The sequence below is a fragment of the Nuphar pumila genome, chromosome 3 (genome assembly GCF_984573655.1).
Source record: "Nuphar pumila chromosome 3, dmNupPumi1.hap1.1, whole genome shotgun sequence".
Classification (NCBI taxonomy): Eukaryota; Viridiplantae; Streptophyta; class Magnoliopsida; order Nymphaeales; family Nymphaeaceae; genus Nuphar; species Nuphar pumila.
The window spans coordinates 1,924,937-1,939,023 of NC_143251.1; the positions used below are offsets into that span (position 1 = coordinate 1,924,937).

At 39.6% G+C, this 14,087-nt stretch overlaps 1 protein-coding gene across 1 annotated transcript; it reads left to right on the forward strand.

The window, feature by feature from the left end:
• Window positions 1–1,559: 1,559 nt before the first annotated feature.
• On the forward strand, window positions 1,560–8,461 carry LOC149841604 (endo-1,4-beta-xylanase 1-like). The gene is made up of 6 exons (XM_090002174.1): window positions 1,560–1,885; window positions 1,966–2,131; window positions 2,480–2,829; window positions 3,041–3,218; window positions 6,587–7,123; window positions 7,229–8,461. Exons 1-6 carry the CDS (start codon window positions 1,560–1,562, stop codon window positions 8,330–8,332), a joined length of 2,661 nt encoding a protein of 886 aa, XP_089858300.1. The 3' UTR covers window positions 8,333–8,461.
• Window positions 8,462–14,087: the final 5,626 nt, after the last annotated feature.

Below are 14,087 nucleotides of genomic sequence, written 5' to 3' on the forward strand. Positions count from 1 at the left end.
GCAAAAGAGAACAACACTATATATGATTTTGGAGACCATAACCTAATTGTAACCACCGTATAATCTTCTTTTCAATCCAGCCTATAATAAAATAAAAAACCAACATATAAAGCACGTTAAGTATCTACAATGTCATGTGGTCCAACCATATAAAATCACTTTATATGGACCTTCATCTTAATTCATTTATAATGAGTGATTAATTATGTAGGTAGGCTCACATAAAATATCTAACATCCAAAATATTTGCTCCAAACCTCAATTATCATGGCAAAAAATTTAGATTTTAACCTGTGGTTTACTTTTCATTTTTGGTCTCTCTCTCTCTCTTAAAGAGTCCAATTTTGCACAAGCCTCACTCTCTGTGCACCCTGATGACTAAAAAGGCTAATGCACGATAGGCTATCTTTTTGTTTATTAATCAGTTAGTATGATACCGCTTGCTCTTTTCGGTTGACAGAGATTGAGAAAGAAAAAATAACAATAATAATAATCATAAGGTGTGGTTTTCACTTGTACAAGGGTCCCTTAGACTCTAATTGCTTCCCACCAACATTGCTTTGGAAAGGAGGAATGCATCTAGTTACTTCCCAATGCAGTTGCCACAAGATAAAAATGGGTCCAGCAAATTGCGAGGACACCCTAACCAACCTTGAAATGTACTACAAGCTTGCCTAGCTTGGGGTGGTTCTCAATAACACTCCTCCCTCGGCCCCACACTACCAAAATTTACAAGACTACCCCTACCTACAGATTTCTGCCTGTAGCTAGACTAGCTGTATAGCACCCAGCTGAGTGGCATCACGGCTCGTTGAGACAGACTTAAAGTCTTTCTAAGCTTTGTGTTTACCTGATAGGACTAAGTTTAAGATAATATGAACTATGACAATACGAAATTTGAATCTCTCAACAAACAAAAGGCGATTATGAAATTGTCATGAACTAAACTTTTTTCTATAGATGATATGGAAAATGATGCAATAGAGGGGCTCAACAGGACCCTGGTTCCTACAGATGTAACTATAGAGGTCCTTAAATCAACCTTTTTCACTCTTGGTTTAACAGTTTAAGGGGATGGACTCGGCTGCTTCCAAACTCCAACTTGGTCAAGCCATAGATGATCCCCCGGAAAAATACTCCTCGGTCAAATCTAGTGAGAGCCAGGCACCTTGACTTCCCAAAGTGGGCTATCTAATTACATCAGCAGGATGGTACCTCTCTTCCCTCCCTCTTCGTTTCAAAGGTCAAAACCACCAACAACCTCTCAAACAGTGACTGATTCTCTCTCTTCTGCTCTATTCTTTATTCTTTCACACACACACACACATATATATATATATATATATATATATATATATATATATATATATATATATATATATATATATATATATATATATATATATATATGCGTTGAGACTCAAAGGAAAGTCTGTCTCAACTATCAACCAAGTCCCCCAGTGCCCGTTCTTCTGATTCAAGCCGGCATCTCACAGTCATTGCTGCTGCAGTGAACCCACCTACCCTTATATTTTCTCTCTGTTCCTGTCATCGTTTGAATGGCCAATAACATCATCCTCAACCATGACTTCTCAGGAGGCCTGCAGTTTTGGCACCCAAATTGCTGCCATGGGCATGTGGTATCACAGGCATCTGGTTACCTTGAAGGAGTTGTTTCTGAATCAGGAACTTCCTATGCGGTTGTGTCCAATCGGACCCACTCTTGGCAGGGTCTAGAACAGGACATCACCCCAAGAGTTTCCCCTCGTTCCAGCTATACCATCTCTGCCTCTGTTCGAGTACGTGGGTATCATGAATCCCGTGTCCAAGCTACTCTCAGATTGGAGCACTCGGGTTCCTCGCCAACTTTTGTATACATAGGAAGGTACCCACAAAATTTTCTGTGTTTTTTTATGGGATTTGTGTTTCCGTTGAGTTTGGTGGTGAGTGTTTGCCCTGTTGCAGCACCAAGGCGTCTAGAGAGAGGTGGGTTAAGGTGGAAGGGACGTTTTCCTTAACGAGCGTTCCGACGCGGGTGGTTGTATATTTGGAAGGGCCTGATCCCGGCGTTGATTTGCTTATAGACCATTTACATGTTTTTGCTTGTTCTGGCTCTTGCCAGGAATTTAAGGTAACTTCCTGAAATTATTTTTCTTGATCTTCACATTTTTCTGTTAATTGTGTTACATGATGATGTGGGTAATTTGAAAAATTTTAGCGCCCAATGGCAGAAATAAGTAATTACCTATCAAGAGAATGCGTGATCATTTGTTTATACTTGAATGCAATATTTTTGCAGTAATGCCTACAAACAAAAACTTGTCTGCATCTGATCTGCACGCATTCTAGAAGTTTCATTTGATAATGGATATAATTGAAGAAGTAAAATGTTGTTAGAAGTTGTAGCTTACATGCTTCTGTCATTGATTGAACTGATTGGCTATTAAAACTGTTGCTGTGCTTCTTTTCTATACTAAAGGAAGAAGTTGAGGGTCTTAGAGATGATGGGGATGAAAACATTATACTAAATCCTCGGTTTGAAGATGGCCTTAATAATTGGTCTGGAAGAGGTTGCAAGATCCTTTTACATGATTCCATGGGAGATGGGAAAGTTCTTCCATTGAGTGGAAAGGCCTTTGTTTCTGCAACTGAGCGCACTCAGAGCTGGAATGGAATTCAACAGGAAATAACTGGTCGTGTGCAGCTGAAGCTCGCCTATGAGGTCACTGCAGTCGTTCGAATATTTGGGAACTCTTCCAGTGCAGATGTTCGAGCAACATTGTGGGTTCAACAATCAAACCAACGGGAACAATACATTGGCATTGCCAAGTAAGAATTTTGTTGAATCTGTTCGTTAGTTTGTCTTGGGATACCTAGTCATCCTTGCATTGTGGATGTAGCACTTATTGTTTTGCTCTAGATCTTTCTGAACTTGTTCTCTGTTAGCGAGATATGGTTCTGTTTGTTGGTCCTTGTATTTCATTTGAATTGTGATATAATGAGTACTTTGGACTGAAGGAGAAGGATGCTCCTTGTGTAGTTCACAGGCAACAGATAAGGAGTGGACTCAGTTGCAAGGGAAGTTTCTTTTGAATGGTGCAGTCTCTAGAGCAGTTATATATTTGGAAGGACCACCATCAGGCACTGATATCCTTCTAAATAGTTTAGTCGTCAAACATGCTGCCAAACCACCTCCTTCACTTCCACCCGTCATTGAGGTCAGTTAATTGTGAATCTCTCTCTCTCTCTCTCTCTCTCTCTCTCTCTCTCTCATGCGTGTGTGCGCGCACACACACGCGCCCACTAACACACATGATCTAGCCTTTTTTGATTATAAATGATTGGATGGAAAATGGTTCTATAACTAAAAGAATGTAGAATTGATAAATTATATTGGCTAGACATTTTATCCATTTTTGGTGTAGCTGTTTCACTGTGAAGGTTCCCTTAGATGATATAGTCCAGTGTTATAAAAGTAACTTCATGTTTCAATTCTGTGATGGTTAAAGGGTTTATATTTAATACAGTCAATTGTAGGTACAATCTAGTTGGGATCTCGTGATGCAAGTTGTTTTGACTCAATCTAACCTCGTAGATGTGTTCAGCACGCTCGAATTAGTGGGAAATGACCCTTGGATCATGTTTTCTGGATGAAAAAACATGTCTTTTTGAGTTGGAAAAACTTGGTGCATTTACAACCATTGATTTTTTGCATCGCCAGAAAAACCTGTACACAGGTTGGATTCTGGCAATTCGAAAGCCGGTTCCCACTAAAAACATGTAGATCATATCCATGGGATCACTTGGACCAAAAAACAAAAGATAAAAAAATTGGAAGTTGCTAAGTTGTTTGCACATACAAACGATTGTTGCAACTGTTAACCCTGGTTTAATTTTTTTTTTTTCATAATGTCCATTGCCTTAAAAAGTTAATATTGTACCTTATTCAGTGTTTTTTCATGTAGTGATTAGTTTTGTGTTTAAATCTTTCCTCATGGCTACATGTTACTATTAACTAAGTAACAATATATATATATATATATATATATATATATATATATATATATATATATATATATATATATATATATATATATATATATATATTAGCTCTGTGAGACTAGCAGCCATTCCAGCATACAGTTTGATGCACGGTCAGTCCTCATTCAGATGCAAATAATTTCTGAAAGAAACTGTTTTGTCATCCATGGGCATGAAATCAGAGATCAATTAGTATTGTTAATGGTCTGTTTAATATGTCAATTTTGTGTCAAGGATGCAGTGAATATGGATTGAATATTGAGGTAGCTTGCTTCCCCTCGTCCTGCTTCCTATATACAGGGTGTATTTCATGTTGGCTTCTATAGTGACTAGGATTTTAAATGGGTGTCCGTGATTGGAAGTCTGTTCTTATTTCAGTTGTCTTAAGGGGACAAGATTTTGGTGGACTTGTCTTACAGTATGGTCTCAAATCCTAGCAGTTGGTGCTAGGATTGGTCAAGAAGCATCAATGTCAAGAAAACATTGATATCCTATATAATGTCAAACGGTTGTTCTTGAGAACCAGATGGTGTCTAGATCCTCTCCTTGAAAATAACAATGTAATATGCATGTTGGTTGGAGAAACCAATGGCCTTATCTGAAAAGAGGTTTCCTCCGGGCTGAGGGATCTTGTATGACTGTATAGTATATTTGAAGGTAGTGCATTAAATCTAAATTCCAAGACATATTTGTCTATCTGGTTTGAGTTCATTAAACTACTTCGTTTAGGTATTCTTAACAGATACTTGGCTAAATGACATTTATGTGGGTTACTGGGAAACAACAATTCAGATCATAGTGGTGAAATGATCTCGTAATTGATTGAACGGTTTGGCTTGTTTTTTTTTCTCCAAGGTGATTCCACAGATTTAAAATGATCTAACAAAATGGTGTTTGTTATATGCACTTAGTCCAATCCATAAAATCAACATATTATTTTGCTAAAAGGCTCTGGGCAAGAGAGCTTGCCAATAATCGTTATCCATGACTGCACTAAAGGATAAGAGGTCACTTGAGTATGGAACAAAATGTTCAAGATGCTTACCTTTTTTCTGCTTGGTGGGATGCATGTGCAAATGTGACATGTAGCTGACCGATAGAATTAGATACTCAGAGGAGTCTTTGCGTGAAAGACCCAGAAGAGTATTTTGAAGTATATTTGAAGTTGCAAACTGGAGGTATGTTCAAATAAATGAATTCCTAAATGCATATATGAGTCAATGCTTCAAACTGTATTTGTCTAGATGACTTGATCTTAAAATCATTGATATGTATTAAAGAATGTCAATCTTCCTGGAAATAAATTGATTGTGCACATGATAACGTTGAGCATAAGAAAGTTTTTATGGATGAAGTACAGAAAGTTCACATTTTGAAGCTTTACGCAGGTCTATGGCTTTAGATATTAATAGGCAGTGTAGGGACTTGTCTTGCCTGCTTGCATATTCATACTTCTGGTAATGCAAAACTGTCTACTGTTTCAGTGAAAATATGAGCATAAGACACAAAAACAGATGCCTGCATAAAATGAATTTTCCATTTAAGATACTTTTGGGAATGTTTTTTTGCATTCCTATTGCATGGCAAAGTCCAAGAATGGTCTAAATGGATCGTTCCTCTTGCTTCTATGAGGTTCACCTTCTTCATGGAATGCCATTTCTTCTGCTCACAACACTAGATGCCCACTGAAATTTTGATCAACTATTTTCCATTAATATGAATATCTAAATTCAATCAAGTTGTCTTTGATCTTTCAAAATAGGAATACACGTGCATAATCCTTGGAAGTTCATTGGATGTATTTGGCAGTGACTTACCATTCATGTCATCTAAGTCTTTCTTTGGTCTATTGGTAGTTGGTACATTTAAGCATTCTTGTACTCTCTCTCAAAAAAAAAAAAAGAGCAGTTAGTAATGATGCTGGATGGTTGGAGTTCTGATTTTCTAGATTTTCCACAGGAGAGAGCAATATGGATAATATTCAGTGTTTAACATCTGATTGTTGTGGGCCTGAGGATGGTGAGGTTGCATTATCATAACTGATGGTCTTGGGTTTGAACTTCATGGGAGTTGACCCCAACTTTGCTAAACAAAAATGATTCATATGGACATAAAAGATGCACTGCTTCCTTATCAAAAGATACTATTTAATAATGTAGTCATTCCTTGTCTGCCAAATGTGAAGAACTGTGAGGAAAATTGATTCTATTTATGAATGACCTAATGTGGTTAAGTCTTGGACTTATTTATTTCTTTGCTGCTTTTGACTGTTATATGTGACTTTTAGGTAGAATGTTTGGAGTTAACTTCCCTTCTTTTTTGGTTTGTTACTTTGGCAAGGGTGACTTACCTCTCCATACATTTTCCTCCTGCCTGCATTCATGCCCAATGCATTATTGTGGACCTTTAAATGCAAAACTCTCAGATTAGTCTAGACCTGCCTGCACTGCTCATCTTCATCATTTTACAAAATGATATTGTTCAGCAGAATCAGCACTTGCAAATATTGAGCTAATAAATTTTCCTGCAACTTATTCTCCTGTAGAATCCTGCTTATGGAGTCAACATAATTGAGAACAGCAATCTGACCAATGGTTTGAATGGATGGTTCCCTCTCGGTCCATGTACACTAACTGTTTCTACTGGTTCACCTCATTTGCTCCCTCCCATGGCAAGGGAGTCTCTAGGAGCACATGAACCTCTTAGTGGTTCCTATATCCTTGTAACCAATCGGACACAAACCTGGATGGGGCCAGCTCAGATGATCACAGATAAAGTGAAATTGTTCTTGACTTATCAAGTGTCTGCTTGGGTTCATGTTGGGTCTATGGTGAATGGTCCTCAGAATGTTAATATTGCTTTGGGTGTAGATGGCCAGTGGGTAAATGGGGGCCAAGTTGAGGTTAGTGAAGATAGATGGTTTGAAATTGGGGGTTCATTTAGAATAGAGAAACAGCCATCAAAAGTAATGGTGTACATTCAAGGCCCTGCATCAGGAGTTGATTTAATGGTAGCAGGACTCCAAATATTTTCTGTTGACAGAGAATCAAGATTTAGACATCTAAAGAGGCAGATTGATAAGGTACGTTAGAAAAAAAAGCCTAATACTTGATGCTTTGCTGGATTTATACTTCCATTTGAAAAAGACATTTTTTATGACATGATGTTACCTGTGTTGTTTTCACAGGTTCGAAAGCGTGATATCATACTCAAGTTCTCATCCTCAGAACTGGTTGGATCTATAGTAAGAGTAAAACAGATCCAAAACAGTTTTCCGTTTGGGACATGCATCAATAGGACAAACATGGACAATGAAGATTTTGTTGATTTCTTTGTGAAGAATTTCAATTGGGCTGTCTTTGGCAATGAACTGAAATGGTATTGGACAGAGGCACAGCAAGGAAATTTCAATTATCGGGATGCAGATGAGCTCTTGGATTTGTGTCGAAGCCATGGTATAGACACCAGAGGCCACTGCATCTTCTGGGAAGTGGAATCTTCTGTTCAACCATGGATCCGATCTTTGAACAATAACGACTTGAGGGCGGCTGTTCAGAATCGTCTAACTGGTCTTCTCTCAAGATACAAAGACAAGTTCAGACACTACGACGTAAACAATGAAATGTTGCACGGATCATTTTATCAAGATAGATTGGGAAAGGACATAAGGCCATACATGTTTAAAACAGCCCATCAACTGGACCCATCAGCCTTGCTTTTTGTGAATGACTACCACGTAGAGGATGGTAATGACGCGCGATCTTCTCCTGAGAAGTACATTGAGCATGTACTTGATCTTCAAGAGCAGGGTGCACCAGTTGGAGGGATAGGACTACAGGGTCACATTGACAGTCCTGTTGGATCCATCGTCCGCTCTGCATTGGATAAACTCGGCATCCTTGGACTTCCTATTTGGTTTACAGAACTTGACGTTTCATCGATCAATGAGTACATACGAGCTGATGATTTGGAGGTTATGCTTCGTGAAAGCTATGCTCATCCAGCGGTGGAGGGGATCGTGCTATGGGGATTCTGGGAGCTGTTTATGAGCAGGGACAATGCGTACTTGGTCGATGCTGAAGGTGATATCAATGAAGCTGGAAGGAGGTACCTCGCCCTCAAGAACGAGTGGATGTCCCACGCACATGGGCACATTGATGAGCAGGGAGAGTTCAGATTTAGAGGTTTCCTTGGTTCATACAGCCTGGAGATTTTTCATCAGCATAAGGTCACTCAAACATTTGTTGTGGACAAGGGGGAGTCTCCACTGGAGATTGCAATAAACCAATAAACTTGTAATGTGTACAACGATTTCTGCTTCTGTAAAGCTCATCATTCTGTTGTTGAAGGTTCCCCATCTTCTGTTTGACGTGAATATTATTTGAAAGGAATAAAAGATAAGATACTTGTTTGGTTTGCATGCCATGTTCTTGGGAAAACCTGCCATGTTTTTGCTCAGGTGATGTTTTCTTTTTTTAGATTTATAACCCGAAGAAATTCTCATATTGGTTCATAGCGCCGACCCCAATTGTTTTGTGATGAAGGCGTAGTTGTTGTTGTTGTTTGTTGTAACCCGAAGAAACCGCACCCTCACAAAGACCTAGTTGTGTTGGCTCTGCCTGCCATACCTACAGTCGTCGTGCCCCCAGAGCCTATGCTACTTGTTGACTTGCATAGAGGGTGATGCCCATGAGAATGGAACCTTGACTGCCTGCCTAGCAACCAAGGCCCCACCCCACTATGCCAAACCCCTTGGGGCCTCAGGCAATGTTGTTTGTTATCCATAGTGATGCAAATGGGTCAGATTCAGGATGAAGGTTTTGCAAATTTTGGCTGTTCGGGACCGACTCCCCGGTGCATTTAGGATCCGAACCGACATTGGCTTGTAATAGCCCAGTCAGGTTATGGGACTTGTAGGTTACGTGCTGTATTCGCCGAGTTGTTTTCCCTGGATAACCAACAAATTGTGAACGTTACACAGTAGTGTTGGTAAGCCAGCCGTCAAGCCGAGTATGAGCTGTTCAAACTTGGCTCATTTATTTAGGCTGAGCCCTTGTTTGAACTCCTGGGTAGCCAAGCGAAGATCAAGCTCATGACAAACACGAATTAGATGACCTGAAGCTCGAGCTGGCTCGTAACCAATATGAAGGATTCAGTACTTAAACCATTTTGTTTGCAAGTAAAAAAACTTTAGGAGTATTGTTCTACAATAGGGTCCTAGTTCCGGGGTTCTAATGCACGACAATCGTAGGTATGTCAGGATGAGCCAGCGCAACCAGTTTTTCGTACCAGATGCAGTTTATTCGGGTTATAAATAAAAAATATTATATGTAACATAAACTATATTTAATATTTATTTACATATTTTTAACAGATCTTATGAAAGCCTAGCTGAGCACCCGTTCAGGCTTGGCTCGATAATAAACTTCACGAACAGCTTCTGGCTTCAGAAAACACCGCGTTAATAAAACGCCCGAAACTTTTTGCTTCAAGGTGTCACTATAAAATCAAGTCGGTGTCAAGTATAGTTGCCACGTCTTTCCCTCCCATCGGTTCCCATTTCAAACTCTCTCTCTCTCTCTCTCTCTCTGTCTCTCTGGGTTGGGTAATGTTCCTTCGTTCGCTCTCATTTTAGGGTTTTGGCCTTCTCTGTCAATTCTAGCAAGTGCAAAATTCGCGATCGTAGGGAAAGAGGACGGCGTCTAGGGACTCCCATGGTGTGCCCTCCTCCCTGGGATCGAAGCCAATCAGATTATGGAGCGTCACATTGGAGGTCGACCCAGAGATCTGGGCATTGATGTCAGACTGAGGAACCCTCAGGTTTGGATGGTTTCGCCAGTAATCATATTGATATGTGACAAATTTTATTGTGCTGAATGAAATGTTTATATGACTTTCATGTTTTCACTTTTTCTTTGGTTAAAGTTTCTGCAAAAAACGTCCTTGAAATTACAATGGCACCAGTAGCTGAATGCTCTATTTTTTTTTTTTTTTTGGTGCATAATTTCATGAATTGGTCTTGATTTATTGACGAAGTGATGTATCCCAAGGCGGTAATAATGGAAAAATAGCAAAATACATTTTTGGAAGTCTATTTTTTCATCTATTTCAGTTTTTTCCTTTTGCGTCTGGATGCTTTTGTTGTTTTTTGTCTATGTTTAGTTGTCACTTTGCTGGATGTCTGGCTTGCTGTCTGTATCTACATTGGAGGGTTATACTTCATGAGCTATGATTTTGATGAGGGGAACGCTAAATTTACTAGGAAAGAGTCATCATGATGGAGAACCATGTTCTGTAAGTTGGATTGTTACTGATGTCGGGCTTTTTACTGCTTTAGAATTTTTCATGCTTCTCAGTTCATCCTATGCCTATTTTTTTGTTAGTGGAGGGTTGGTAACTGAACCCAAGGATGTGCCAACTGTACATTGTGTATATTTTAGGGTAGGATTTTTGGAAATGAATATCTGGTGCCTTCACACATGGTACCTGTTCATTAGATGAGTCACAAAATCATTTTTGGAAAATACTTACATTGTTTTGGACTTCTCTGATGATATGGTTAGTGTTTCAAGCCTGAAGGGTGAATTTGGATGTTCATTAGACTAAACCATATTGGTATTTTAAATTGGGATAACATTGGCTAATATTACAAGCAAAATTTTTTAACTTAAAGCTTGCATTCTCCGAAACCTAAGGAAGACACCGAAGCTTCCCCCAAAAGGGTTTTTTCCTCTCTTTTTTTTTTTGACGAAAACTTTTTACACTTAGCCAAAATGTAAAGTACAAAGTTCTACTTTCCCTTCCGAAGAGTCGAGCGCCCTCTTTAAAAGCCCGCCCCCAGGTTTACAAAAAGGAAACCTATGTATAAATCATGGACTCCGTGCCCGACACCCACTTACCCCCACACCGTAGCAGTTCCACCCGAAGCCGTGTGCTTTGAGGGCGAGGTCTCCGCACACCTTGCCTAACTTCTTCCATTCAAAGCCCATCTGTTGCATGTCTTGTGGTTCTGCCCGAAGCCCACTTGCTACACGTCTGATGGTTTCGCCTGAAGTTGCGCACTTCGGGGCAAGAACCTATGCACGTTGCCTCATCCAAACTTTTTCTGCCCGAAGCTGCACACTTTGGGAGAGAGGCTTCTGAAAGTTGCCTCAACCGAATTCCTTTCTCCTGCATGGGTCTAACCGGTCCCGCCCTCTGACTCCTCCGGAGGTGTGGCCGATGAATCGATCGGCCACGTGTTTATCACATTTGAAAGTGACTTGGCGTCATCGCCCGCAGCACCTTCTAATGAATGGGACTAACTGCTCCTGCGCTCTGACTCCTCCAGAGGCATGCATTGTCGTAATCGCTTCCTTGCGGTCTTCGGCTATTTCTCAGTTTGGGTCTTACAGGCCTCTCCCACCCATTGAGCTCGACGTCTCTATCGAGCCAGTTAAGTAGGAATTAACTAACTCTTCAAATTGTCAAAGGGTAGCATCACACTCTCAACTGTTCTCAGTCTCGGGTAAGTCTTTCCACTTGACTAAGAACTCACGAAACCAGGCTTTCTTGCTATGGCCCTTCCACCAATGGCCAAGGATTCGATCTACTTGTCGATCGAATTGCACACTCATGTTTGGTAGAGCTCAGTTGGACATTCCTCGTGTCGGCTCCTCACAATCGCCGTGATAAAGCTTACATGAAAAACAGGGTGTGACTTAATCCTTGAAGGTAACTCTAACCTATAAGTTATAATGCCTATTTTCTTAAGCACTTTGAAGGGTCCATTGTATCTTGCAACTAAGCCATAGTGAACCAACTTGCTGCTGATTTTCTTCCAAATTTGAGGAGTCAATTTAAGCATCACCAAGTCTCCTTCCTTGAACTCTAAGGACCTTCTGTTTCGGTCAGTTGCTTTCTTCATTCTTTTAACAACTTTGGCCAAACAATCGTGTTCCTCGTTCATAGTCTCTTTCCTGTCGTGGACAATTCTAACTACTGTAGGGCATTTTTCTTGTTCAGTCAGACCCAAGTCTGCAGGAGTGAGGGGTTATTGCCCCATCACAGCTTCGAAGGGACTCCGCTCAGTGCTGCTAGATTTTTGCAAGTTGTAACAAAACTGAGTTGTTTCAAGCAGGGTCACCCAATTCTTTTGATTCACGATCACATAATGCCGCAAATATTCCTCAAATACTGTATTTATTTGCTCAGTCTATCTGTCACTTTGCGGATGGTTGCTTGTCGAAAAGTTTAACTTAGTGCCAAGCAACTCAAATAGACAAGGCCAAAGCTGCCCAATAAATCTGGCATCACGGTCACTCACTATGTCAACGGGGATACCCCAATACTTTACCACGTTACTGAAGTAGAGTCTGGTTGTCTGTTTAGCAGTATATGCCTTTGGAGCTGGTATGAATGTCCCATACTTAGACAACCAATCAATCACTATAAGGATTAAACCCATGTCGTTCACCTTCAACAATCTCATAATAAAATTCAGAGACACACTATGCCAGGGTCGCTCCAGAATGGGGAGCGACTGAAGTAACCAGCCTGGCCACAGTCGCTCCACCTTGTTTTGTTGATATAATGATCATGCATAATTTCATACATTTTCATGCATGATCATGTGCGATAATCGCTTAAAAATACTTGTTTGTGAAGAGTTTTATCGTTTTTCATCAAATTGTAATTTGAGCAAATTAAGCCTTTTTAGAGTAAATTGGGGAAACTAATTAAGTTTTTAGAAAATATTTTTAGAAAGAGAGATCTTTTGAAATATTGAAAATTTTACAAATTTTTTTTGAAAGATTTTCTAAAAACCTAATTAGAAGACTATAAATAGTTATTTTTTAGAAAGAGAGGACATTTTTTCTCCTCTGGAGTTCATGCCCCCTCCTTTGCCTTTCTCTCTCTCTCCTCTCTCTTTCCCCTCTCTCTTCCTATTGGTTTCTTCCATGTTCTTCCTTTCTTCTTCCTCTTCTTCCTCTTCTTCTCTTCTTCTAAACCCTTTCATCGCCAGTATCTTCATTCTTTATTCGTCGGGGAGGTGTGTGCAACAAGTGGAAAGACCATCTTCTTTCTCTCAACCCTTCCGTCGGAGGTAAGCCATAGGTAAACCTCTTCTCTCCCTTTTCTGTAGTATTTAGGATCATTGCATGCATCATAGTTAGTTTTATTTTTACCATCTTCATCGTATATAGCATGATTTGATTTCTATCTTGTTTTATTTTCAGCATATTGCATCTTAGGTAGTTTATTGATTATCATTTTCTGAAGAAGTAATATAGCGTAGCACAGCGTGCTTAGCGTTAGTCATTTTTATTATATATTTGTTTTTATTATTTGCCGCAATCAGAGATACTCGGTGTGTACTGACCAAATGGACCAGGATGTGGACTGGTTTATATTTTTTTAAGAAATAAATTGTTTGTTTAGCCGATCTAGAGCACGACATTCGATCTCGAAGATCGAGTTGGCTCAGATCCAACACATCTAATCTGACATGCGTGATCTCTTGATCATGCTGATCAGACATGATTATCATACGAACCAACCGAGGCTTGCTGCCATATTTTTTTGCCTAGCCTGAAGGTGCAACCCGAGCAACACATAAACTACAACTTCCTTTCTTTTCGGGTCTGTAGCAGATCAACATAGAGTGTTTACCCGATCAGTTTGCAGCCAACCCTTGGACGACTTCCTTAGCAGCCAACCCAGCGTAATCTCCGAATCAGAATCAACAAATGGTTTGCACGCTCATCGAGCCTTTGCATGTTGCGGCATCTTAAATGTGTGCGGTCTTTGTTTCTTAGTTTAATATAACTTGCTAGTTAGTTTCAATTAATGTCTTTTAGTCATTATATTAAGTTTTCTTGTCATTCATTAACATGCTTACTTATTTAGTTTAGTGGTTAGTTCATTGTTAATTAATTTTATTCGATCGTTTAGTCAAGTTTATGGTTCAAATTGATTAGATTAATTCATAGGGTGCTATAGTTAGTTTGTTATGCTTATTTGTCTTTTAGTTAGTTAGTTTCATAATTTGATTCATGTTAGTTATG

Coding starts and splice junctions, on each gene's coding strand:
- LOC149841604 (XM_090002174.1), top strand. CDS start 1,560: ATGGCCAATAACATCATCCTCAACCATGACTTCTCAGGAGGCCTGCAG. Junction 1,886..1,965: donor ACTTTTGTATACATAGGAAG/GTACCCACAAAA, acceptor GCCCTGTTGCAG/CACCAAGGCGTCTAGAGAGA. Junction 3,219..6,586: donor CACTTCCACCCGTCATTGAG/GTCAGTTAATTG, acceptor ATTCTCCTGTAG/AATCCTGCTTATGGAGTCAA.